This window comes from Leuresthes tenuis, unplaced genomic scaffold (assembly GCF_036924035.1).
Source record: "Leuresthes tenuis unplaced genomic scaffold, fLeuTen1.0.hap1 SCAF_12, whole genome shotgun sequence".
In the NCBI taxonomy this organism is placed as follows: Eukaryota; Metazoa; Chordata; class Actinopteri; order Atheriniformes; family Atherinopsidae; genus Leuresthes; species Leuresthes tenuis.
Window position 1 is genome coordinate 8704461 of NW_027325366.1, and position 26993 is coordinate 8731453.

A 26993-nucleotide genomic window follows, 5' to 3' on the forward strand; every position below is an offset into this window, starting at 1 on the left:
GATCGCGAGTTTTCTAAATAGCTTTCGAAGGACACCGACTTTCGCCAAACTGTTCTCAGTGAGTATATAAACATATTTCATGCCAGAAATAAGGTCTAGGTTTAAAAATACCAGAGTTCTCCTTTAATTGGTGCCTCTAAAATTGTCCTTAGGAGTGAGTGTGAGCGTGTGTGTGGTTGTTTGTCTCGTTTGTCTCTGTGTGGCCCTGTGATGGACTATCGACCTGTCCAGGGTGTACCCCGCCTCTCGCCCGATGACAGCTGGGATAGGCTCCAGCCCCCCCCGCAACCCGACCGACGGTTTAAGCGGGTATAGAAAATGGATGGATGGATGGATGGTTGTCAAGCTGTTTCTTGTTCTTTGCAGGAATACGAGAGAGAAAAGTATGCCCACGGTGTGCTTCAGTTCCAGTTCAATGAAATGAAAGAGACTCTAAAACAAAGTGAAGAGCTCCTAAATGTGAGTAGTTTTCCACACTTCCAGTGAGTGCCAGTATGAGTGCCATGCAATGTAGGAACAACCTCATCTTGGTTCAAAATACACGTTTTATAAAAATGAATAACTTGGTAAATAAATGTTGAAAAAAAATTTTTTTTAAGTGTTTTCTCAGTTTTTGTACTCAGTTTTACGAAGGCTGCATGTTGGGCTGCATTCCTCAGTTTCCACTACTTTTCCTACACAGAACATGTTTGCACTACTTTTCTTTTCTCTCTTTCTCTCTTTTCACTTTTGCTTAAATTTTTCTGTTGTTTAGGAGATACGTCAGCTGCGTTTGAAACAAAATGGTTTTGTTAGAGAAATATCTGACCTACAAGAGACTGTGGAGTGGAAGGATAAAAAAATTGGGGTATGGCATATGAGCCCTGATCCAGCATCTATGAGATATAATTTGTGAATCACTCTCGGCTTTTACTTTTTACTGGCGTGATTAAAGTATCTTCTTTGCATGAAACTGGACCTTTTCACTTTCCACCTTTTCACTTATCATCCACTTTCCTTCTCACTCTGGCTCATACCGGCTCTGGTCAGGCTTTAGAACGACAGAAAGAATATACAGATGCAATCCGAATTGAACGAGATGAACTCAGAGAAGAGGTGGTGACACTCAAAGATATTCTAAAGGTATTCAGTGTGTTGGATAATTGTCTTGTTGTTAGCTTTTTAATCTGTTAAAAAATATGACAGACATGTCATTTCACTAAACTCAAATATTATTTTCATGAGAAATCTGGTGTGCTAACTTTTGAACATTTTTGTGTAGAAACATGGAATAATATTGGGACCCGATCTTAACATCAATGGGGATCCTGGTGAAGAAGAAGTTGCAGAACCTGCATCCCACTTGGCTCATCATTCCCAGACCACCCCAACCGAAGGGAACAGTATGCTCGGTAAAACACGCATTGGAATGAAATCTTTTTTTCCTCTCACTGCATGGCTTAGTATAAGAATAACTGAAGAGTTTAATTCCAAAATGAATAGGGCTGATGAAACAGAAAGTGTATCATACATAAGATAATAATAATAATTCTATCAATAATGCTAACCATGATGATAATGATAACAACAACAATCATAATAATATGTGATTTTCCTTATTTTTTGGAGTGAACTCTTCAGTTTCTTCTCAGCTTTGTGCCTCTTGAATGTTAATTCAGCTCAGATTTGCACTGACTCTTAAAAGATAAGCTTGGTGATCCCCTGTATGTTTTCTGGAAACAGAAGGTCCAACTCTGGGCTTTTAGAGGGGTGCAATCTCTCCACAGGGCTCATTCAGTTTCAGTTTTTTTAGAGCGTACCATTTTGAGTCAACATAATAGAGACCCCTTAAAATCTCAAATGAAAATATAGCTGCAAGCAGCGATGGCGGGGTCTAGCAGAACAGCAGGTAAGCCTGCGGCTGCTAAGGAAGGCATCATGAGTCCATAGACCAAGTTTGGTGTTTGAAATGAACTCGTCTTCATCCAGGGATTCCAACGGTACCTCATTTGTCCAATTTGAACCAACCGGTTGCTGAGATATGGCCTCACGTCCTTTTTGGCGTAGTCGCTGCCAACTTTGATTGGTTATTGTGGGTGAACAAAGTCGAAATTTAAGTAAAAAACGAGCAACTTTTGTGCGGATTGGTCCAAAGATACTTTGTGTCAATTTTCATGAGAATTGGTCAAAATTTGTGACCTGTGAAAATTTTTTAAGGTTTTCAACAAAATCCAAGATGGCGGAAAATCTAGTTAGACGGAAAATGACGTCATAGGGTGCGTTGGAATCGTCATCGTCTTGTTTTTGAAATTTGGATCAACGAGTCAAAAGTTATTTAGCTGAATGGGCTTCAAACTTTGACCCGTTGGTGGCGCTAGAGAGTTTTGAATTTGGGCACCAAATTTGTTGAATTTGCTAATGGGAATGTGCTAAATAGATGTGCTAAATTTCACAACTTTTTACCATTGCGTTAATGGGGCTGCCATAGACTTCAATTGCAGCGGAAAGTAGAAGAATAATAATAAGAAAAGCTACTAAAACAATAGGGTTCTGCAGCTTCGCTGCTAGACCCCTAATAAGAAAAGCTACTAAAACAATAGGGTTCTGCAGCTTCGCTGCTAGACCCCTAATAATAATAGGAAAAGCTACTAAAACAATAGGGTTCTGCAGCTTCGCTGCTAGACCCCTAATAAATATAGCTGCAAGCAGCGATGGCGGGGTCTAGCAGAACAGCAGATAAGCCTGCGGATGCTCAGGAAGGCATCATGAGTCCATAGACCAAGGTTGGTGTTTGAGATGAACTCGTCTTCATCCAGGGATTCCAACGGTACCTCATTTGTCCAATTTGAACCAATGGCTCCAAAGCTATGAGCAAAATGCAGTTTTTCTACTTATAGCGCCCCCTCTAGGTGGAAGTGCACCAGACTTCTTGGGCTTCTTACAGACTTGATCATGAGTCTGTGTTAGAAGTTTGATGTCAAAAGATTAATTGGTTGCTGAGATATGGCCTCACGTCCTGTTTGGCGCGTCATCGCTGAGTTTGATTGGCTGTTACGGGAAAAGGGAAACGAAATAAAAAATTCCACATGATAGCTCTTGTGAGGCTTGGTCTGAACATTATATATGTCAAGTCCCGTGGAAATCAGACAATCTGGGTGACCTGTAATGCGTTTTGAAGGTTTTTGATATAATTCAAAATGGCGGACAATCAAAGATGGCGCGAATGACGTCATGGGGTGTGTTGACCTCGGCTATATCCACGGATTACAACGGTACCTCATTTGTGAAATTTGGGCAAACAGGTCAAACGTTATGAGCAAAAATGCATTTTTGCTAAATATAGCGCCACCTATAGGTCAAAGGTTTCTAAAATTCTTGGGCCTCTTCGAGATCAAGTTATGAATATGTGTTATGAGTTTGATGTCAAAAGATTAAACTGTTGCCTAGATATGGCCTCACGTCCTTTTTGGCGTAGTCGCCGCCAACTTTGATTGGTTGTAGTTAGTGAACAAAGTCGAAATTGAAGAAGAAAACGAGCAACTTTTGTGCGGATTGATCCAAAGATACTCTGTGCCAATTTTCATGAGAATTGGTCAAAATTTGTGACCTGTGAAAATTTTTGAAGGTTTTCAACAAAATCCAAGATGGCGGAAAATCTAGTCAGACGGAAAATGACATAGGGTGCGTTGGACTCGTCATGATCCAAGGATTCCAACGATGCCTTGTTTTTGAAATTTGGATGAACGAGTCAAAAGTTATTTAGCTGAATGGGCTTGAAACTTTGACATGTTGGTGGCGCTAGAGAGTTTTGAATTTGGACACCAAATTTGTTGAATTTGCTAATGGCTGCTAGACCCCTAATAATAATAATAAGAAAAACTACTAAAACAATAGGGTTCTGCAGCTTCGCTGCTAGACCCCTAATAATAAGAAAAGCTACTAAAACAATAGGGTTCTGCAGCTTCGCTGCTAGACCCCTAATAATAAGAAAAGCTACTAAAACAATAGGGTTCTGCAGCTTCGCTGCTAGACCCCTAATAAGAAAAACAGCTAAAACAATAGGGTTCTGCAGCTTCGCTGCTAGACCCCTAATAAGAAAAGCTACTAAAACAATAGGGTTCTGCAGCTTCGCTGCTAGACCCCTAATAAGAAAAGCTACTAAAACAATAGGGTTCTGCAGCTTCGCTGTTAGACCCCTAATAATAATAGGAAAAGCTAGTAAAACAATAGGGTTCTGCAGCTTCGCTGCTAGACCCCTAATAATAGGAAAAGCTAGTAAAACAATAGGGTTCTGCAGCTTCGCTGCTAGACCCCTAATAAGAAAAGCTACTAAAACAATAGGGTTCTGCAGCTTCGCTGCTAGACCCCTAATAAGAAAAGCTACTAAAACAATAGGGTTCTGCAGCTTCACTGCTAGACCCCTAATTAGTACCCCCCATGTCAGCTGATAAAATTACGTAAATTACGTAAACTGCTTTGTCTGTGCTCTAGAATTTTCTAAAAATGATTTGAAGCCAAGCCGCTGTACAGGTGTCATGCTTATCCATTATCACCTTTTAACCCATTAAGACTGAATGTAGTGTATTCGCGCATCTCCCAGGTGGAATTTATTTCACATTTGTAGTTTCTTCAGAGGCTGACAGGCTTAGGTTTTAGCTTAATTGTTTTTTTAAACAATGCCCCTGATTTTATTGGGTATATTATTCAAGCAAAAAAAATTTCCATTCATCTACAACCGATGATGTCAGCTCACACATGCTGAAAAACAACTAGTTTGTGAAAAGTCAAAAACTTGTAGGAGATGGACTGATGTATTGTTGAGATTCAGAAAGAATAATTATATTAAGAATCACCAGTCTTAAGGTTTAAGAGGGCAACTATTTGAGATCTGACTTCTGTGTAAAAAACTAACATCACATTTCTTGAGTTTCTATGTCTTCAGTTTTTAGTTTCCTATCTTTTAATATGCTTCTCTTTCATCTTAATCATCACTTGGCACAACATTCACAGCTAACTCTCAGGTGGTTTGTGGTTGTAAATGATGATAAGATTGAAGGATCTTAACTCCTTTTCAGAGTTAATTTTAAAAGCCATCAGCTGTTTTATTTCATCAGCTGTCCATTTATTTTGGAGTATTGTGTAGATCCAACCTCGTGTTTCTTTACTTGTCCTGCTGAGGTGCAGGAGGTCAGGAACTTCTTTTTGGTGGTCATCCTGGCTTTCTCTTTCTTGTGCTTCTTATGCTTCTCTTGAATATCTTGGCTCTGTCCTTCTCTTTCTGGCCACAAATCAGTCAGATGTTCTTCCTTACTTTGACTTCTGCAAATGCACCTCCTGGTGAAGATTACTATGTTTTAAGTTAAAAATCTTTTTTGGCCTTATATCACCGTATGCTCTTCATGATCTCTCAGGAAACACAGAGGAGACAGAGTTGAGGGGTTGCAAAGAGGAAGAGGTGGATCCAGAGCAGCAACAACAAATGCTTGAGGAAGACAAAGATAACCACTTGAGCTCTGATAAACTCTGTCATGTTGCTGATATGTCTGCACTTGGGTCATGTATTGAAAAATGGCCTCCAGAAGATAAACAAACATGCTTACCAATTGAAGATTCTTCTGGAGAAAGTAGCCATAGCAAGAATTTGACTGTCCATCCAACTACCAAAGCTAATGATGTAAATGTTGTCGGCTCATACTTTAAGGAGATTCTAGCAAGTCATGTAGAAAATGTTCCACAAATAGAAGGTTCTGAGGGGGATTCTACGGGCCACTCAGAAGTAATGGAAACCCAAAGTGTTGACACACATGGTGACCATGTTAGAGAGGCATGTAATAACCATTTTGAAAAGCAACAAGAAGATCAGGAAGATGTTGAGAAAAGTGGTTTGAGACATACAGAATCATGTTCACAGCAAGGAGTTGCACAAGTCATTGTGAAAAAGAGTTTAGGAGATGAGTTAATCCCAGCTGCATCAAATACTGAACCTCAGCAGGAACCTGAGAAGACAGAAGAAGCAGTGAATGATGAGGCAGAGGAAATACAAAATAAAACTCAGTCTCAGGCTTCCATGACTTCAGGGAAAAAGAAGAAAAAGAAGAGGAGAGGTAAAAAGAAAGGAGGGACTCATGATGACAAGGATCAACCAAAATCTGGAACAGATAGGGAAAACAAATCAGAAAAAGAATCATCAACAAAGATTAATAGGTTCACAACAGAACCTGACAATGAAGGTAGTATCACTGAAACGGTGAAGGCATCAAAGTCTGATCAGGTCAAGAATGAGCAGGACAAACAAGAACCTGAAGAAGTTGATGCAGCAGAATCAGTAGGGTCTATTGAATTTTTTTCTGACAAGGAAGTTCTTCAAGAACCAAGCATGGATCATGTTTCTGATGAGAACTGGGAAGGAAAGACTGTGGACATCAAAACACTGGAAGAACTGGTATCCACTGATATGCCTTGTCTCATAAAAACTCCCAATAAAATAATAGTGGATCAAATTAAAGATGTAGAGAACAAGGAGGAAACTTTGGAAATGGATATTGTGGAATCTGTAGAGGCAGAAGAACAAATAGGAAGTTATCCTCTTGTTGAAAGTCTCCAGGGGTCCACAACAAATTCCACTTTGACCGAAGAATATGACAAATTAACATTCAAAACAGAGAAAGTAAATGAAATTGGATTTGAGCTCAGTCCTGATCCAGTGGCCAACCTCCTCCTATCTGACATCACCAAAACAGAGATTATTGAAGGCCCTGACAAAGGGTGGACTTCATCCACCTCAAGTAGTGAAGTCATCCACACAGAGTCAGAAATAGTTGAAAATGAAGGTGAGTCTCTCAATGAGATTAAATCTGATTGTACAATTAATAACCATGAAAGCAGCTTTGAAATGGGCAGTGACAAAATCACTGAAGCTGAGACTGATGTTCCAAGCAATGGTGACATTCCCGCTGATGATTCTGGATCCACAAACCGTTCTGAGAGTAAAGATAACACGTCTGTCTCACTGCTTTCTCCTGATGTGTTCACTGATGTGAGTAAAAGCATGTCTGACTCAGAGTCATTGGCAGCCGTGTACTCGGGCAGCAGCAGCATTCCCATCGCAAGGCCTGATAAAGGTCCTGAGGAGGCATCTGGGGCAGTCACAGATGACTGTGAGCTGAATGCAGAGACAGTACATGAAGGCTTTCCTCACAGCACCGTATCTCCAACTCATGACAGTGATAATTCAGAGCTAAAACAAAACATCACAGGAGCGGAGGAGCTGAATGGAAGCATTAGAGAACCTGAAGATCTATCTGAGTCAGACAACTCCTTACAAAGGGAAGACAGTTGTGCATCAGTAGCAACAAACAATGAGTCATTTGAAGTAAAAAAGATGCAATGCATGGATAGAGCTGATAACTCAGATGCTGAAGCAGAAATAAAAGAAACAGAAGCTGTTGGATTGTTAAAAACAACTGTCTGTCCAAAAGAAGCTTCAGTGGTAGATTCTTCTGTGGAGCAGGAATCTGCTTCTCCAGAAAATCCAGATCTTAAAAAAGGTCATCAAAATGAGGAAACTAAGCTAAAGGAAACCACCCATGAGAAATGTGAGGGTAATGCTTCACCTCAACAACCCCAGCTGGATACTGATGAAGAGAATGGAGAAGATGAGGAAGGGAAGTCTTTTGATTTTGATGACATGGACATGGAAATGGCGACAGTATCCAATATTTCTAATAATCCAGAACAGGAAGAAATTGAAGAGGGAGTCGAGGTCACTTCAGATGAAATTAGCATTGGCAGTTCAGAGCTGTGCCAAAGTAATATTGAGACTAATCAAAACACTGAAGAGAAAGCAGCTGACAGCATTAACAAGAACTGCACAGTTGACGGAGGTTGTTGGGTAGATGCACTGGATAAAGAATCAGATACTGTGCCTCAAGTTAGTCAGAAGTCACTGCCTGAAGAAGATACCTGTGACAAGGTGGAAACTGAGTGTGGAGAGAAACAAATCACAACAAAGGAAGAAGTAGGTGACAAGCCAAGGCATATTACAGAGCAAGGAAGGAGTTTGAATATTGAGGAGCTGGCCGTTGTTCCAGAAATCATTAACCAGGCAGCGTCCTCACCAGTCGAAGAAGGATTAGATGCTGCCAAGCAGCAGAGTGAAAATTTGGAATTACAAAATATTGCAGACCAAGTGGTTGGCAACAGAGAGGCACTGCAGTTGGCGAAAGATGCAAAGAGGTGCAGCAAGAAAGGAAAAAGCAAGGCCAAAGAGGATTGTAAGATGTCTTAGTCTACAGATTGTCCTCTGTATACATACATATTATTTGATATGTTCTTCACTTCTATCAAAGAGTAACAAAAGAGTAAAAAAAAAAAAAAAGTGCCATCCCTGAAAGCACTTTTTCTTTTTTCCCAAACGAACAATTTTATAAGTATGTGTATAGTCTCCACCTCTTTACATCAAAGTTATAAGTGCAAATGTAGCTTAAAAATTTATTATATTTTTGGAAGAATGAGAATCTAAACCTTTAGGTCACTGTCAATTACACTGTTTGGCTAAACTGTATTTGATGTAATGACAGTCATTTTGTTACTGATAAATATTCATCACACTGCTTGTAATGTGTCATATGTCTCATATCTCTCTGCAAATATTCTGCAACACCGTTTTACTTTCTATGTAATCCCAGGAATTTGTTCATATATACCTTTCAGAGCTGTACAATTTGGGGGAGAAAAAAAATTTTAAGGGTTATTCTAATTAAGACATCAGTAAACTAGCATTCAGATGTTCTTGCTGCGATGTTGAAGTTAAATATGGGGAGTGCTCAAAAAAGTTGTCATCAAAGTCATTTTAATCTTCATATTCTGTGGATTCCAAAGCTCATGTGTAAATTGATGCAAGTTTGTATTTTTTTCCACAAACTTAAAGAATAAAATGCAAGTAAAACTTCTGCTGTTACCTATTTTGAAATGCTGCTCTCAAAAAGCAACTGTAATGACATTTTTTAATTACATAAAGCTCCTTGCAAAATATGTTGAACTAGTCTTTTCATAACATCATTAGACCTGATTTTTTTGTGGTCACATTTTGTTGTGTGAATGTAGCCATAGAAACTGTGTGCTTGCTGTGACCCTCCTCTCCACAGTTTCTGCATGTTAACACCCCCCCACCCCCACCTCCACCCCCCCCCCCCCCCCACGGATGCCTGCTCTATTGCATGCATCAACCCCAGCTCTTCCTTCCTACCATCTCCTTGGCTCCTCCCACCCCCGGTATGTTCAATTATTTTTTCTTTTAAAGATGGATTCTCGCTGTTGAAATTGTCATTTGTGGCTAGTGATTCACAGTGATCTGTGATGTGTGCTGCTCTAGTTGAATTGATCATATTTAGACAAGACATAAAGTGGGCTTTTCACCCTCAGATCCTCAGACATGTGCTTTATGTTTCAGAGATTCGCCTGAGGAAACTGGTTGATGAGCGTGAAAAAATGATAGAGCAGGTGAGTCAACTAACCATTGTCTAAGAAAAAATTAGAGAAAATATCGTCTTACATCTATTAAGCATTTGGAGCTAATTGTATTACCCAGCTGTGTCAGGATTTTTTTTTTATTTTAAATGTGGAAGTTCCAACATATGCCTATAAAGTATGGAAAAGTTTATTTTATTTTCCATGACTGGAGAAAAAGGAGTATGGAAAAATTATAGTATCCAAAGTATTGCCCCAATTCTGTTGTATTTTCACAAAATTAACTCAGTATTAAATTAACAGTATTATAATGTACACTGAAGGCTCGTGTCATTTGTCTGATTTCATCCTCCTCGTCTCCTCATCATGTCCTCTTGCTCATGAACCGGAAATTGTCTTAACCACAAGAACCCAGTCGAATAATAAGGAAAACATTTTTAAAAACTCTTGTCTTTTCCAAAACCTTCCTCTTAACCTCGTTTTAGAACGTCAAGAGGTCAAGGAAAGATAGTAGGATAAATTCTAAAGACCTTAAGAAAACATTATCGTGCTGGCATGAGAATCTACCCAAACTTATAGTAAGCTGTAGCACTGAAACTAGAAATGGTTAATAAATATTCTTTATCTAATGCAGTCTTACCACATTGTTGCATCAAGACTATATCATATTAGTAAAATAAGATATAATAAGAAATATTACTTTATTATCAAGGCTTGTTAATTAAAAAAGAAAGGAAAATGCACTAAAGGGAAAGATGCTGTAGGCTGCTTACACTTACACTTGTGTCTTCATACTTATCCACATGATCCACAGTTGGTAAGACTGGATGAAAATAATCAGGCCTCATTTTGAAAGTTGCAGCTGCAAGGAGTTGTGGGATGGCATCATCTTCTTTCTTTTGGGAAGGATAACCCTGAGTTTTCAATGCTAAAGGAGTTAATAAAGGACACACTAAAGCTCCTTTTTTTGAATTTAGAGAAGTCAAGGCTCAGTTACCTCTGGGTCATTTTACTTAATTTGGAACCCTCCTAAGTAAAAGAAAAAAAAACATATTTGACTGGACCCCGAGAATTAATGTGGAAGAGAAGATCATCGAAAGAGGAACCTTGCCAGGGGAGCTATTAATGACGATATACCAGTGTATTCTTTGTGGATTTTTTTTAAAGAGGGTGTGGGATATTAATCCAACATTGTAAACTGAATTGAAACTAGACATAGATTTTGTCCCAGGTATAATCTAAGATGAATGCCTTCTACACCAATGGTTAGATGATGCAGCTGTGTCTCAAGCCATATTTGATTCACATCTGTTTACAGTGATGCTTGGATACAAGAACGTCTCATTTTGTTAAAGGCCTATCACCTTACCTTTTCTCTTCTCAAGTCTGTCCTCAACTGCTCTGCTTGCATCTCTAGTAGGAGGGACTAAAGCCTAGTTTATGCTTCTGCATCAAGTCGACCCTCTACCCTGTAGCCTGACATGCACTTCCAAAAAATTAAAAAACTACACGTCGAGTTGACGCGGACCGCAAGGGCTGTGATAGCTCCTCTCAGAACGTAATTTCCAGCAGTTGCTTTTTCCAGTCTTAATGGCTGTATACGACGAAGAAGCTCACTAAATCGGCCCGTTGACATTCGAAAGTATCGAAAGTGCATTTGTTCATCCAGGTCCCTCAGTGGGTGAACCAGTGTTGTAAATTTACCCGTTCCCAGCCCTGACCAGTGGAGTGGTCGTACAGACCACCTCCGCAGACGTCTTCTCTGCTTCAACATCTGCTTCGCCTGTGCTTCAACATTTGCAATATAAGCATTTGTTCTTCAATATTGATGAGCTCCACCTGCAAATACAGCTGCTCCACCTCGGTTGCCATTGTTTACTGTTGTTAACTGTGACCGGAAGAAAAAGCAAGAATTCGGCTATAACCCCTGAAGCCACACAAACACACAGCCGCACACCGCTAGCGACATGGTGAATTGCAGAGCAACACGTTCCCTCGACGCAGAACTTCGAATGCTCAATGACGGCGTCACGTCCTACGCTGTCGACGTGACACAGAAGCATAAACTAGGTTTAAGACACGAGGGGAGCTGAGTGAAGGAAAAGAATGGGTACAATTTGGGAAATGGGCAGTTTGATAAGGGCAGGGGGCAGCGTGGTGGTTGGCACCGTCGCCTTACAGGTGTTCAAATCCCGGCTGGGGCCTCACTTTGTGGAATTTGCATGTTCTCCCCTTGTATGCATGGGTTCTCTCCGGATACAGAAACATACTCTGCATGTTATACAAAACATGCATGTCAGGTGACTCTAAATTGACCCTAAGAGTCAGTGTGAGTGTGGATGGTTGTTTGTTTCTATGTTGCCCTGTGATTGACTTGGAGACCTGTCCAGGGTATACCCCACCTCTCCCCTAATGACGGCTGGGATAGGCTCCAGCCCCCCCACAACCCTGAGTTGGATTAAGTGGGTTTGGATAATGGATGGATGGATGAGATAAGGGGAGAGAGGATATCTATTTTACTTTTTAAAATGACAGCCTATCCAATAGGCCGATTATGAAGCCTACATTGCTTTCTTCTAGGGTCTATAGGTGCACTCACAAACAAACATTTAAAAAAAAAAAAAATAAATTAATGCTTTTCCCCAACACTACCCATATGTGGCTGTAGCTCCGGTAGTCTGTAACTCAAGTAGTAAAATGACATAAAATTAATCACAAGGTTTGCAGTGTTGTCAACAGCTCACACATGCTGAAATGAAAGGGCAATACAAGGTTCTGAACCACAAGATCCTCACAGAAGTATGGCAGTTGCATGGCTAGTACTTTGTAAGGCAGCTGTATGAATTGATAAATAAATTAATTAACAGAAAAAGTAAACGGTGCAAGATGCTTTTTGAACCTCATGTTTAAAAGGTGCCAAGCGTGTACCATATTTTTGACGCAGGTCACAGGTTGGCCCCACCATAAATCATGCTTTACCACACCAACCCTAATTGTCTATTATTCTAAATGGAGGCATACTTTCACAAAGTGAACATCATGTGAAGACTTAAAACTAGCAAATAAACTCAATTGTCAAATGTAGTCATTTTTAAAACTAGCAAATAAACTCAATTGTCAAATGTAGTCATTTTCTCAGAGAGGAAAATCTGTGGGAGGGTCAAAGAGTGAGCTTGATGTTGTTGAGAGATTTAGGGTCGTGTTTATCTTGTATTCTGCTGATCCTGTGAATTAACAAAGCTGGGATTGACAAAGCCAATGTGAAAATGGAAAAAAAAAAGATTTTCATGAGTAACTCTTAGTTATACAATATATATAAAATGTATTGTGGTGAGGTAGCAGCAGTGGGTAGCAATAGCTAGTTTACTTTGTCTTTGGGCAGAGATATACTTTTCCATGTTGTTCTAGCTTTGCAACCTCAATAAAATTAGTGGCAGCTGCTGTACACAGAACTATAACCTTCTGGCAAATATTTGTCAACAGTTTGTCAAACAAAATGTTTGTAACAGAGTGATGACCAGGTCATGTGTCCATTTACAGGTAAAGAAACTAAAGGCTCAGCTGGAACAGAATACCCAGAAGAATGGCGCAGACAGCAGTTGTAGTCCGGAGGGTGAAATTATTGAAAATGGCAACGATCCTAACATAATGGATTTGCAGAGTAGGTGTACATATGAAATATTTCATATGCATATGAAAACACTTGTATAGTCTTTCTTTAGTGTCCTGACAAATGATAAATCTTTGTCCTTGCTTTCCAGGAGACTCCAACAGGCAAATAAACGAATTGAAGTTCAAATTGGTAAAGGCAGAGCAAGAAGTGACAGCTTTAGAGCAAAATGTATGTAAGCAAAGAACAATCCTGTCACAGCTCATTATATTGTATTTAAAATCATGTCGGTGTTCTCACTGGATCATCTCTATCATATCCAGGTGACCCGACTGGAGGGGCAAGTGACACGTTACAAGTCGGCAGCAGAGAACGCAGAAAAAATAGAGGATGGGCTGAAGGCAGAGAAACGAAAAATGCAGAGAGAGGCAGAGCATTGTTTTCTTACATTATATTAAAATTAAAAGATAGCTTTTTTTAAAAGAACTCTAGCTAATTGCGATGTCTTTCTCCCCATTTGATCTAACAGTTGCGATCGGCGCTGGATAAGGTCGAAGAACTTGAATCAAACAACAGCCACCTAACTAAGAGACTGGAAAAGATTAAGTCTAGCCGGGGCATGGCACAAACTCCATAGCAGTGACTGATTACACATCAGCTTCAGTGTATCCAAAACTGGTTGATCGATCCCTTGGAAGAAAACCAGCCTGCTTTTTGAAGTTGTCCTTCACCTGACTGATAGCAACCTTAGGATAAAAATTAAATATTAATATTAAATTAATCCAGCCTAGTTTTCACAGAATAGAGAAAACCAATGAGTAATGTGCCATTTCTGTGTTATATGTGGGATGAGAATTCTTAATACCACCGTGCACCCATCCAGAAAGAAACTGAAGCAAGGGAGTGGATGTTGGCATACCTTCACCGTCAAAACTCTGCTGTAGGGGGCAACACGGAAACTCCCTGGACTTTATTATCCAGTGTCGCAAGAAACTAAAAGCTGCACTGCCATGTTTTTCTGCTGCTTCTCTTCCAAATATTTTCACGTGGTGGGTGGAAAATAATTCAAGATACATGGCAGTGTAGTGAACAGCACTGATATAATGCCCCAAGACTTAGTGCTGTACATTTTCCCCATATGACCTTTTTTCTCCTTTGTATCCAAAGCTAAACCATTTTTAAGCATTTTGATTTGGGATGAAGAAAACAAGACCATGTTTGAATACATGGCTTTCTCTGCACCCCTATATAAGATATATCATCACTGTCAACTAGCAGTTTACTGAATGTTCAACTACCCAGTGTGTAACTGTCCTTCTCCTTAGATACACTCAGATCTCCAAGTTTCATATGGTTTGTCACTGGTCGGCTCTTGTGCGCATTCACAGGTGCTGAGAAAAAGCTTGATGAAAGGGACTCAAATTGATGTTAGAAGGAGATGGTTAACACACTGGGAAGATGCTGCTTCACTGTTTACAAAGCTTTAAAATGTTTGTAAAAAAAACAAAAAAAACATGAAGAATTGTAATCTTTGTGCAATAAAATGTCAAACTTTACTTTCTTCTTGCATTACATGACTCCCTTTTTAGTTGTCTTAGCAGATACCACGCAGTGCTCTTGAAAAGTTTTTGGCTGTGTTTCAGTGTCATATTACAGGCAAGTGCTTGTTGTCTCTATGTCAGGTTCTCTTCAATTTCTCTAAATAGTATTTCTAGCACAATATTGTTGACACTATTGCAAAAGGGTCAGTTTCTTATGTCAACATAAAGAGCCAAATCTTTCAGTTGGTTTGTTGATTAAGACGTTTTTCTTGGATTCAGAATAAACAAGTGAAAGTTCAAAGTTTAAGTGGGAATTTATCTAAATGTTGCAGATCCCCTCCATCTAAACAGGCATTCTGACGTAAACTGAGTCTAAAGCAGTTTAAATAGTTGCTATATAATGATTGGAGTTGGACTTGGGTAGAAATACTGTAGGTAAACTAATCAGCCAAATTATTAAAAGCATCAACAAGCCCATTGCAGTCCAGCCTTCCCCAGCAGGACAGCAGTGGGTCCCACAAAAACTGCAAGGGAAAGGATCAAAGAACATGACAAAGAGTTTTTAAATGTTCTCCCAACTACCAAACTGCCCATATACCACTCAGATGGGGTCTGATGTCATCTGTTGGAAGCAAGCCCAATTCACAACCCCACACCCACAGAAACAAAGGGTCTATGACTAAATCCCCAGGACCACCAACTCTATATCCTGATTCTCTTTTGGGTGGCATGAGAAGGACCTACTCAATATAAGGCAGGTGGTCCCTATATGACTGATAAGTGTCTGGTCATGTTTTGTTTTTTTCTTAAAACACAATGAAAATAAAAGGTATTTAGATTCTGTGGTGTAAATGGTGTTTAACATCTCTTGTCAAGTCAAAAAAACCCGACAGACTTGCACTGGACATTGTTATCTGTATTCATGTTTAAAATGTATGATGTTTAAATATTAATGTCATTCTGAAGTCATTCTGAAGCTCAAAGTAGAAGGTAAAGTAAAACTCATGTATTGTTTTATTGATCACTTCACACCTCTGCACACTAATCCAGGATTGGTGAATAGAATGCTGGGTAATGTGTATGTTTCACCCTGACAGACTCTCACAGTATGCCCGCTTCTGGATGCGTTGAATCATCCGCCGGCCATAGAAGTCCTTGTATTCGGCTGGAAGTTCATCAAGTGCGACTAGGGCCCTCTCCAGAGCCTGAAGAGCCCGAGCAGCAGCCACTGGGTCTTTGTTACCATATGGGTCATTTTTGTCGTAACTGTCAGCAGGAAGATGGCGCCAGAAGACATTAACACCCACTCCAAACTGCAGGGCAAGAGTATTATGGAACCACAGAGCTGGGGAAAGCATGGGAATTGGATTATGAAAGGGATTTTAAAATATTAAACTTGTACTTAAATTGTGTTTCTAAAGAGGTATGGTGTTATAATGTCGATTACCTAGCAAGAATTTACTGAAACACTTGTGAATAGCTCTCCTTACCAGGTATAAAAAGCATATCTCCAGGCTCCAGCACACACTCATATCTCCTTGCCTTCACAAACTCGGAAAACTGTTTCAAATCAGGGGCATCAATGTCCAGGACCTCTGACTTATCACCTGATGGGTTACATTAACAATTAAACAGCACACTATAATAATACACCAAGTTACTGACATTAACAACAGAGCTTAATATAAGTGAAGCAAACTAAGCAAATTTTTTTTTTCTGTATAAATTTACCAGACAGGTAGAGGTGTAAGGCATCTTGGGGGCTGTAGAGAACCACTCTTTTCTTTCCTGTCACTTGAGCCAACATGTTGTCCATCACCTATAGGAATTAGCACAAAACTTAGAGGAGAAGAGCATGTTCTAATAAAAATAACATTATAAAAACACTTTTTAAAAAATCAAACAAACTAAAATTACAGTTACAGCTGGAGGGTTGTGTACACGCAAGTGTTGACTTGCTGCTGGCCTCCATAAAGCTGGAAATGCTTGCTGTTGATATTTTACAGTTAAGTGTCTCGTAGCCTCTTGGCCTTAAACCACACATATCAGCACTCACATCATAGTGTGTCCACAGCTGCAGACCACGTGAACTGATGCGGAAGACACTGGAGAAGAACTGGTCTGGATCGAAGAACTGGGGGATGTGAAAGTCATCCGCCAAGTCTGGGAACTGTTTACTCAGATCAGCAGGTTCCTGTTGAGGAGAAGAAACCTTTGTTTCACTTCAAAATGATCAATCAAAAGTCTCTGTAGTCAGACTGAGGACACACAGCTAAGTCCATTTAAATTTGATTTTGATCTGATGAAACTTCTGTCAATTTTAGTTATTTATCAAAACATGGTCAACTTAGTGATGTAATGAATATGGGCTTAAAGTACAGACAGTTCCACGAAAAGCACTTTCATGGACAGCTGTGATATATTCCTATTATTCCTGGTTCTGAGTTTAATCCAAGTGTGACTGCTGCCTGTGGAAGCTGCTCCTGTGAACCCACAGCATGTGTTCAAAGCAGCTTTCAATGCAAGAGATCAAGAGGTCATCTTTAGGCCGCAGAAACACATATGTATCAGGCAAATGAAAAAAAAATTGTTTGGGAGATCAGAGAAATAAAGAATGCACTAATGAGTTCAGCAACAAAGAGGTCTGATCACAGGATCTTTTCCGCAGTAAAGAAAGAGACCTTTATGAGACGCAAGTGATGTACACCAAGGGCTGCAGTGAGGTGCTCATCACTGGAGACGGTTAAGATGAAGTTGCACTTCAACTGACCAAATACAGAAGGTACAAACCATTCAAATCAAGGCTAAGGAAAAGAAAGATCATATAAGAGTTTCTCAAATAACATCTTTAAAATCCAGATCAGTTCTGGAACACAATTTTTGAGAGATGAAACTAAAATAAACCATTTTTTTAAAATGGGAAAAAAATGTGTGGAGAGGACTTGGAACTCATTAATCGTAAAGTTAAAGATTATGTAAATATCTCATTTGTGTTTATTAATGATGCGATATAAACTGCTGGACTTTGGTGTGTAATAATATACTGTCTCAGTTTTATCCAAATGCACCAGTGTTGATATGACAGCACAGACTGACAATAACAACAACTGAGGAGTTTCTTAAGGTAAAGAGATGGAATATTCTGCAATGTCCAAGACAATCAGACCTATAAACCTGCTTTTCTCTTGCTGAAAACCAAAACAAATACTGAAAGACCCACCAACAACAAACAGCTACATTTTACTCATGCTTATATTATCTTGTCCAGTTACATTTGAGCCCCTGGTATCTATATGTGAACCAAAAAATCCCCACAAAAAATATTTTAAAACCATTCCCTAATTTGGATTTGAGTAACCTTAAAGGTTAGAGTCTGCACTTTAAACCCACATTCACAGTACAACTTATAACTACAGTTGCTTTACAAATTTAAAGATCTACAAAAAAAATTCAACTTAATCTGCAAGGATAAGGAAAATACTCATACCTTCCGAACATCCTCTCCCAGTGATCGAAGATAATAGCTCTCATCCTAAAATCACACCCAGGAGTATTTTTTTTTTCATTAAAGAACAGAACATAAATAAAACATATCTAATCTTAACTGTTTTTCAAAAACTTTAACCTTACTTCACACAGGAAGAAGTCACTGTGTTTTGTTTCAGATGCTCTTTTCATAAACTCATTAAATGGCAGAGTTCTGTGAATATGAAACATACAGTAGGTGAGAAATGTACAGTTAAAAGGTTCAGGTTGGGTTTTGTCATCTCCTTGAGAGGGTTAACATGCTAGGTAATGCGTTCTATCAGTTTGGGTCCTTACGATGGCAAGTGTTTGTGTATGTGCAAGCTCACTTGTAGACAAAGTTTTTGTTAAGGAAATCCATCTGTGGCACTGTGGATACATGGATCTTCACCTTCCTGTCGCCTCCTTTTTGTCCAAGATATTCAACCGTCCACCTCTCCAGGCACGGACCCAGATTCACTCCTCTCAGCAGGGCCGGTCTGCGCTTGAAAATGAAAGTCCTTATAAGATTTAGTTGCAGGTAACTTCTAAGGTGAAACTTTACGCCAGTCGCAACATGTATGAACTGCCTGATGGAAAATATATATGCCTATGAGTCATATTATGACGGATTTAAATGCATCACTCAACAAAACTGTGAAAACAGTGGTATCAAGTCTAGAAGAGCATTGTCATAACATCAAAAACTGAGGCCCAGAGTTGGTCAGAAGCATAGCAGCAGGCATTGCAAAGCAGACCTAAAATGTGGTTTAAAGTAGGGAAACCATTGTCATTTTTTGACAATTACAGAACTTTTCAAAGGCAAAAAGAAGCAAAAAAAAACCCTCCAGTTTGTAGATTTCGAAGTGACTGAGGATTAGGGTTGCCAACCGTCCATTGAAAAACGGAAGATTGACAAAATATTTATTTAGACGATTCCATTTTTCAAGGGACAGTTGGCAACCCTACTGAGGATAGATACTTTGTCTATTCCAAGTTCGGAAATTCTTGTGCTACTGCAGCATGAAAATACACTCGACAAGACACTTTACATTTACTGCTATACACAGGACAAATCGATAAGAAATACAACCTCAAATATTTTTATTTTTAGTTGCAGTTTTTTTGTAACACTGACACTCTACTAGGCTACTACTTAACAGAAATAATCATATAGAAATAATAACATCAAGACGCAGCGACTGAAGCAGGTTGGTGTATGATTAAATGCATCAACACATGATTCTGTGGCCATGAGGAAAATGAGTACTCGCTGTAGCGAGCTGCTTATCTTACCTCTGGATAAATTTCTCGCAGAAACACATCCCTGTCCACTTTATTAAATATCGGCACCGGTATTTTTTCCTGGAGCTCCATTCAACATAATTTATTCAAGCAGGTAAACAGCCCAAAACTCCATCTGGTGTTACATTGTTGATATTCCCCATAGAAAAAAATGCGTTTGGAAGTCGACAAAAACGACTAGCGCCATTTAAGTTGAAATATGAACTGTGATAATATGAACAAATATTTCACAAGCTCTGTGTTTTGAGTATATTTGAAAATACACGTCTAGATATGCTGGTTGTTTCTAACCGGAAGGTATATGGGGACGGACAAGAAAGCTTCAAATGAAAAAAAGAAAAGATGGCGCTGCCCATGATAAGAGGTTGTTATAGGCTGCCATCACTATTTAGTTCCACTTGTCTGTTTTTAAGTCGTAATATCGGACTAGACTGCAAAACCCGGCTACGACGCTCTTCAGTTGAGACTGTGGTAGTAGCGGTGCGTCCCTTCAGCTCACAGCGGGGAGACCAAACACAGAAGCAAAAGGTGGTGGTAGTCGGCATCACGAATCCTTTCATCTGGTTCCGCACCCGGATCTACTACTTTCTAATCAGGACTTACTTTGATAAAGAGTTCAGCATTGAAGAGTTCACAGAGGGAGCGAAGCAGGTCATGTGAAAATCTTGAAACAGATGGAGACAAGTGGGCGTTGTTAACCGCATAGTCTACCCACTACTCTCGCAGTTATTAAACTGATTTGTTTGGTCGACGTCACAACTCATACTACCAATTTATACCGCGTTATATCTGTTCTGTTAGTAATTACTCTGTGCTCACTCTTGCAGGCCTTCTCTCATGTCTCCAGACTGCTGTCACAGTGTGAGTTCGAAGCCTTGGAGGGTCTCGTCGCTAAAGATGTAAGTATAATAACGCAGCAAGTTTAAACCTATAATATAAATCGAATGCTCGCACATTTCAAGCTGATCTAAATGCTGCAGTACTGCAGTCTAGCTCATATTAGTAGAGACTTTATTCCTACCACAGTAAATTTAGTCATTGTTTAGATATTCAGTTTTGTATTTTTTAACTTTCTTAGTTTAGACCATTTGTGTTTTGCAGCTCTGGGTCCTGGCTCCATTGTCTATTCTTTAGATATGCATCATAAATAGATAATATGCACTTCAAAGGAATTCATTAGAGAGGTATAGGCTCGGAAATGATTAATCAGGGCATTGGCGTTTGACATCAATAGAAATTAAATTTTGGTTACTGGCAAATAAAAGTTGTTTCCTTTCCTGTCTTAAGTTACATTAATTAATTCAGGACATAGGTTACTTATATTAGAAAGTGCAGGGGTTGACAGATTGCATTTTTTATTAATTTTCTTTGCTTTTCGCTTAGGTAAAGAAGTATAACTGGCAAAATGTAGATTAATGTAAAAGTACTGGTTTGATCTCTCGCTAATATATTATTATTATCATTATCATTACACAGCACATAAGTGTGCTAGTGATTCATGAGCTGGTTAAGCATATACAGTTTCCAGAAAGGGACACAGATATATCTGAGACATTGTGAAATTATTTGAAGAGTGAGATAAAAAAATTAATTAATTAAAAAGCGAAGATTTTTTTTAGAAGGAAATCAATGTTTGATTGAGCTTTTGAGACCAGTAGCAGAGCAACTCTCACACATGTGAAATGTGTATATATATATATATATATATATATATATATATATATATATATATATATATATATATATATATATATATATATATAATCCATAATCCATTGTGAGAATTCTTCATCTTGGTGCAACTTTTGACCAGACCTGTCAAATAAATGTATTGCCAATAAAACTACAATGATCTTCTTTTTTTTTTTTAAATGTAGTGAAGTGAAAATATAAAGTAGTTTACAGTAGAAAGCTATTGTAAACTACTATGTTGGGATGCCAGTCAGAAGGTCGCTGGTTAAATTCTTGGCTTCCTGGGGCCACATGTCAAAGTGTTTTTGGGCAAGACACTTGAATGCTTTCATCGGTGTGTGAATGTGTGTGACAGAGAAAAAGCACTGCATAGACTACAACAGTGTGTAGACTAAGACGTGCTATATGAGCTTGTGTGTGTGTGTGCGTTTAGTTTGTAGAGTAAAGGTGTTTTGAATAGTCAACTAGACTATATAGATACTGTCCATTTACCATGTGTAAAATGTTTTTTAATAACACCACTGGGAGTGACTGCTGTATCACAACATCAACAGTCAGCACACTGGCTCTTTTTATCTCAGCGTTTTCAAATTGAACACAAAACACGTTTGGATTTTTTTTTTTTCTTTATTGCATAAAAACTTCCATAGCGAGACAGTTCGTTGACAGATTAATGCTGTTAGGGTGGGTCTCAAGTAGGAACTGAATATGCTGGGTGACGGGCCAAACAAGTCAGAGACTAGTGGTACAGGAGACTCCACAGAACAACTTTTCACAACATAGAAACCACTATCTATCTACCAAAACTAATGTCTCTAAGAATTTAATGTACTAATTAAGTAATTATGTTACTATATTACAAATGAATGAAAGACAACATAATAAAGATACATGTTCTTGTATTAAAAGATAAACTGTTCTTATATCTTAAATTTCTCTGTTTTCTGCTCCTTGCAGCTGATTGGAAAGCTGGAGGAAAAGTGTAACTTGTTGCCATTCAACTACAAGAGAGCCCTGTCTGCTAATCCTGATGAGATAATGTACACAACACCTGGGGATGTGGGAATCTTCTATGATGACAACGGTAAGCTTTTTATGATTGAATTAGTAATTGTCACTTTTTTGTTTAACTGTGACAGCAACTCTCATGAAAGATCTAACACACCCATATGAATATACTGGGTTTGTGTAAGTATTGAAAGCATGGCATATTTCTTCCTCTGTGCCACAGAGAAGCTCCATTAAATCTGCATCAAACCGCTTCATATTTACACTGCTAACATGCTCTTTCAATAAAGGCACAATAAGCTTACTGTCGTTGCAGTGAAGAACATCCCAAACACAGAAAAATAAGATAAATACGGAAATAAGATCTGCATCTTTGTAGAGTTTTTGTAGAGCGTTTTCTGATTTTTTTTTTTTTTTTTTTTCTTTCCGTGGAATTTGTTAACAATAACATAACCACAGAATTGTCTATTTAGTTTTAAACCTGATAGGAGGCTCAATTAACTTTGATCTTTTTTTGTTTTTGTGTGTCTTGAATATCTTTATGACTTTTGCCTTTGGGCGTGATGACTTGTACAGTATTTATCAGTGCCTGTATCATGTTTTCCAGGGAGAAAGTTTGTGAGTATTCTGATGCGGTTCTGGTATCTGACAAGTGCACAGCTTTCTGACGACAGCATGCAAGGCACTCGTATGTTCAAGGTGGCTATTGGAGAAGGAGAGGGAGAACCAGAAACCAAGCGATTACTAACTGCAATATATGAGTGAGTATTTTCTTGTGACTCTCCCTCCTTTTGAAAGATTGGGACAAGAAGGTGTGTCCCAACTACAGGGGGATTACATGCATCAGCCTTCCTGGGAACATTGGTGGCAGGGTGCTTAAGATGGACTTCGTAATTTTGATCTTCATAAATTGTCATCACAAGAGGGCAGCTTTACTAGAAAATTTTTATTTTTTCATTACTTTTTAAGATTAATTTATTTTAAAAAAAATTTAACCTCACAAATTTCCAAATTTCTGTTGATTGCTTTAGTTTGATTTTTTTTTTTTATGTTTTAAACTTTTTTGTCACCAGTTGAACAGTGTCAACAGTTGAATCTCAAACTTAGAAGGAACTGCGGTTCAGTGTCAGGGGCGCCACTAGTGATTTTGGGCCCCATGAAAAAAAAACAAAATGGCCAATTACCTATTATGATTTCTTATTTCAACATCATCATCTATAGAATGATACAACAAGCAAAAGAATAACATCCGCAGCAGATGTTAAACTAAGTAGGCTCATACATAAAAACGTAACAGGTCTTTGCATAGTACATGGATTTGGAAAAATATACATGTATGAGACTATATTGTCATTAATCTTTAATCTTCTGATTTCTAGAACATGTAAACTTCTCTGACTGGACTGAGAACAGTCTGCTGCACACACCACAAATTTTCTCCTATGTTCCTACTGCACTTCTTCTATTTCAGTGATAGCTGAATTTTAACAAAATAAAGTTGAGAAAGGCTCAACTTTTGAAAATGAGTAGTGACGCGACGGCGACGACAGCCAATTGGGGCCAATCTGGATTCCAAAGGCAGAAAAAAGCGGAAAACGGTACAGCGCAAACGCAAAGAAGGCTGCCCAGAGTACGATCCATGGTGAAAGAGGGAACCGATGTATGGATGGATTATTATATATGTCTGCCATTTGCTATACATATGAGCCCCGCCCCTTTGGCCACTTCCGGCGGCAGAAGAAGCAGAAGCGGCGGGTTGTGAGCCGCTCATGACGCCTTTGGTGTGAGCCCCTGGTTAGATGAAGCGGAGTCCAGTGGTGGAGAATTTGAATTATGCCGCTCGGGCTCTGCAGTGTCCACAGGCTGACTTGAATGCTGAGAGGAGGATGGTTGCGGTAAACCTTCTTGCAGTAAAACACGGAACAACTTTCTGCTCTTAAATTGATTTTGTGTATGGTCAAATAATTCATTAAATTAGTCATGTTGCTGTCCTTAGCAGCGATGACTTTTTGGCATATGTTGCATCGCGCACTATTGGCATTAATCTTGGTGAAATGGAGCCAGGCTTTTGACCTCGGTGGCATTGATTAACCGGTTCGACGACACACACAACTACAGTTCCCAACGCAGATACACGTGAACCCTGACTGTGGACATTTTCCTGCATGCGGCAAAGTGTAACGTTAATACAGCCAATCGAGGGTAGCATGATCAGTTCTTGATCACGTGATTAATCTCTGGGTACCGAAACTTAGCACCGAAAGACGAGGCATGTTTTGATACTCGGTACTACCGAAGCATTTCGGTCGGTGCCTTTAAAGAACCGAAGTTCGGTACCCAGCCCTAGTGAAATGTAAAAATCCAGAGTTTTCTTCAGAAATATGAGCTAACATGTGGAGAAAAGTGAGCTACCTTATAGACCATGGACAAAGTTAATATTCTATAACTTTCCACCGCATGAATCGCTAACAAACCCACCTTGCTTTTTGAAGTATTGTGTGACCTACTGTGACCCTTTGATTCCTTCTCCTCTCTTTCTCGCCTTGCTTTTCATTTTTTGGCAACCTGACCTTTGAGGCATATTGCCTTCTCTGCCTTCTTATCTGCTGTGGCGCTGTCACTGAAAAACCGCTGATCCAGTTGGACTGAATCATTTTATGGAAATAGAGAGAGGGGGGGTGGGGCTTAATATTTCCAAAACAAATAAAGTTATTGTTACCAGTACATTGTCAATAAAATATATTTGTGATTATAAGTTAGCTATTTAACTTCTCTGTTCCCCTCTTAATCATTTGCCCCTTTGTGTTGCTGATGGCAAGTCAGAATCATTTCCAGAGTGTTGAACGCACCTAAGGCTGCGCTTTTGTCACAGATTTTGCTCATAACCTTCGTGGACAAAGTTTTTAGGCATAGCCAAGGGACAGAAGGTTTCCAGTTGAGTCTGCTCTGGAACTCAGAGAGACCTCCACCAGGCAGATGAGTTTGCAGATGAGTCTAAAGCAGCTGGGACAAGAATTAGCACCTCCAAGTCTGAGGCCATGGTCCTCAGTTGGAACAGGATGTGTTGCACAGATGCTGTATTGGTCTGCCACAGTGAAGAAAGAGCTTTGCTGAAAGGAGGAATTATCGATTTGTTATTGAATCTATATTCACAGAGCTATGATCACGCGCTTTGGGTAGTGACAGAAAGAATGAGACTAAAAAGACCAAAACAAGCTTCATCAGAATGGTGTCTGGCCTCACCCTTAAGTACAGAGTGAGAAGCTCTGTCATCCCAAGAGGGGCATGGACTAGAATTGGTGCTCATCTACATAAAAAAAAAAAAAACAGTTGAGGTTGTTGGAGTATCTAATAAGGATTCCTTCTAGACAATTAGCAGGGGAGGTGTCTTTCATATGTACCACTAAGAGGAGGCCTCAAAGCTCACCCAAAATCCGCCTGAAAGATTAAACCTCTTGGCGTCTGTGTTCCTCTGGAAGAGCTAGAGGAGGTAGCTAGAGGAGGTGGCTAGAGAGAGGGAGGTCAGGAATCTCTACTTAGACCATTGACCATGTAAGTGGCAGAAAAAAAGATGATGTTTTCTTGCCTTGGGTGCAATGACATGAAACTTTGTGAGGGTTGCTGCAATCAGTCTTTTTTTTTTTTTTTTCTTCTCTCAACAGATTCCAAAGGGAGTTCACCAAAGGAGTGCCTCCAGACTGGATCATTACGAGGATAGAGCATTCCAAGCTTTTGGACTGAAAGTGTTTGATTTAAAGCAGAAGCAGTGTTGCTACAGTGTTCTTCTTGTTACTATTTTTAATGGCCTTGAAACAAGTGATTAGAACTTTTATAGGTTTGTGAACTGTTGCTCTTGAATAAGGCCAGATAACTTAAAATATTCCATGTATTTTAAGTGCTCTGATTTTGAATAGGAGTGAATTGTTACCAAACTTAACAGCAGGATTAAATGAAAAAAAATTGTATGTTATGATTGTCCCGATGCAATCAATTTCTCCCAGCAAACAGTAAAGATTATTTGCTGGTATTGTCTAGCCCAAATGAAGAAGTGACTGAAATGTTTCAAATTTGCAATTATATTGCAAATTTTCATTCTTAGATTAGATGGGTTTTTTTTTTAACAGTCTTGGATGTACTGCTGCACACATTTTCATACATGAGTGAAAAATGCATGGTAGATTTAAAAACATGCAAAGACTTCTGACTTGTGTGCCACTTTTAATGTCCGATTCCAAATTCCTCAGCAGAGAATTCATGCTTGTCGCGCATGACTTTGTTTCGTTAAGGTTTTGACGCCTTTTGCACACACAAAAGGTCTGCAACATGAACTATTAAATCTGTTGCAAGCACGTAATGTGGTACTGTAAATGCTTGTGTTTTGGTAAAGGTTAAGGCAGCTTCATGTGGCTGCAGCAGACCTTTGATAATTTTTTAAACACTTGGAAAAAATAAACAGCAGAAATTACTTATTGACTGTCTTGGATAATCATCAGATCAAAAGTTTGAACAATAGAATGAATTTAAAACTTTTCCCTTTGGAGATGAATAAAGTATATCTGAATCTGAACTAATTGTTTTTTCAAAATACTTCTTGAGAGATGGGTAACATGACCTTTTGTTTTGAAGATTTTTTCTTTCCTGATAAGATATTATTGTTATGTTATGGTATTAAACCTGTCTCAAGCTGTTTTTTTTTGTTTATACCTCCTTTCCTTGAAACTATACTCTATATCTTTGTTTTCCACAGTCCCTCAGTGGGAATTTGCTTGATGCAACTCGACTAATTCGGTGACATTTCAAGTTGGTGATGGAATGATTGCCCGTGTAAAAATAATATTTATGAGTTTCTTTCCTGTATAATGGTCATCAATATCCTACCTTCACTT

The 26993-nt window shown here is 39.0% G+C and overlaps 3 protein-coding genes across 6 annotated transcripts in view; 2 read left to right on the top strand and 1 right to left on the bottom strand.

Annotated features, from left to right (window-relative positions):
- lrrfip1a (leucine rich repeat (in FLII) interacting protein 1a) overlaps positions 1–14613 on the top strand; it is a 49554-nt gene extending 34941 nt beyond the window's left edge. Inside the window, exons 20-28 of one of the 2 annotated variants that reach the window (XM_072396522.1) lie at positions 367–459; positions 755–847; positions 1030–1122; positions 1262–1391; positions 9431–9480; positions 12988–13108; positions 13209–13288; positions 13381–13485; positions 13587–14613. In XM_072396522.1, the coding sequence (XP_072252623.1) occupies positions 367–459; positions 755–847; positions 1030–1122; positions 1262–1391; positions 9431–9480; positions 12988–13108; positions 13209–13288; positions 13381–13485; positions 13587–13694 (873 nt within the window). In that variant the 3' untranslated portion in view covers positions 13695–14613. Of the gene's footprint in view, positions 1–366; positions 460–754; positions 848–1029; positions 1123–1261; positions 1392–5390; positions 9013–9430; positions 9481–12987; positions 13109–13208; positions 13289–13380; positions 13486–13586 lie in introns of those variants that run through there. The other variant, XM_072396521.1, reaches the window with a different exon arrangement.
- On the bottom strand, positions 14603–19733 carry tyw5 (tRNA-yW synthesizing protein 5). 3 transcript variants are annotated; one of them, XM_072396525.1, is made up of 8 exons: positions 19399–19733; positions 18453–18602; positions 18229–18298; positions 18086–18130; positions 16655–16792; positions 16330–16417; positions 16089–16205; positions 14603–15943 (listed from the first exon to the last, which is right to left on the bottom strand). In XM_072396525.1, exons 1-8 carry the CDS (start codon positions 19425–19427, stop codon positions 15684–15686), a joined length of 897 nt encoding a protein of 298 aa, XP_072252626.1. In that variant the 5' UTR covers positions 19428–19733; the 3' UTR covers positions 14603–15683. The 3 variants fall into 3 exon arrangements, with proteins under 3 accessions (XP_072252626.1, XP_072252624.1, XP_072252625.1); XM_072396523.1 differs by having other exon boundaries at positions 14604–15943; positions 18453–18607; positions 19399–19731; XM_072396524.1 differs by lacking the exon at positions 18086–18130 and having other exon boundaries at positions 14604–15943; positions 18453–18607; positions 19399–19730.
- On the top strand, positions 19723–26674 carry maip1 (matrix AAA peptidase interacting protein 1). Its single transcript, XM_072396526.1, has 5 exons — positions 19723–20058; positions 20235–20306; positions 22057–22183; positions 22715–22868; positions 25770–26674. The coding sequence occupies exons 1-5, from the start codon at positions 19750–19752 to the stop codon at positions 25846–25848; spliced, it is 741 nt and encodes a 246-aa protein (XP_072252627.1). The 5' UTR covers positions 19723–19749; the 3' UTR covers positions 25849–26674.
- The last annotated feature ends 319 nt before the right edge of the window (positions 26675–26993 follow it).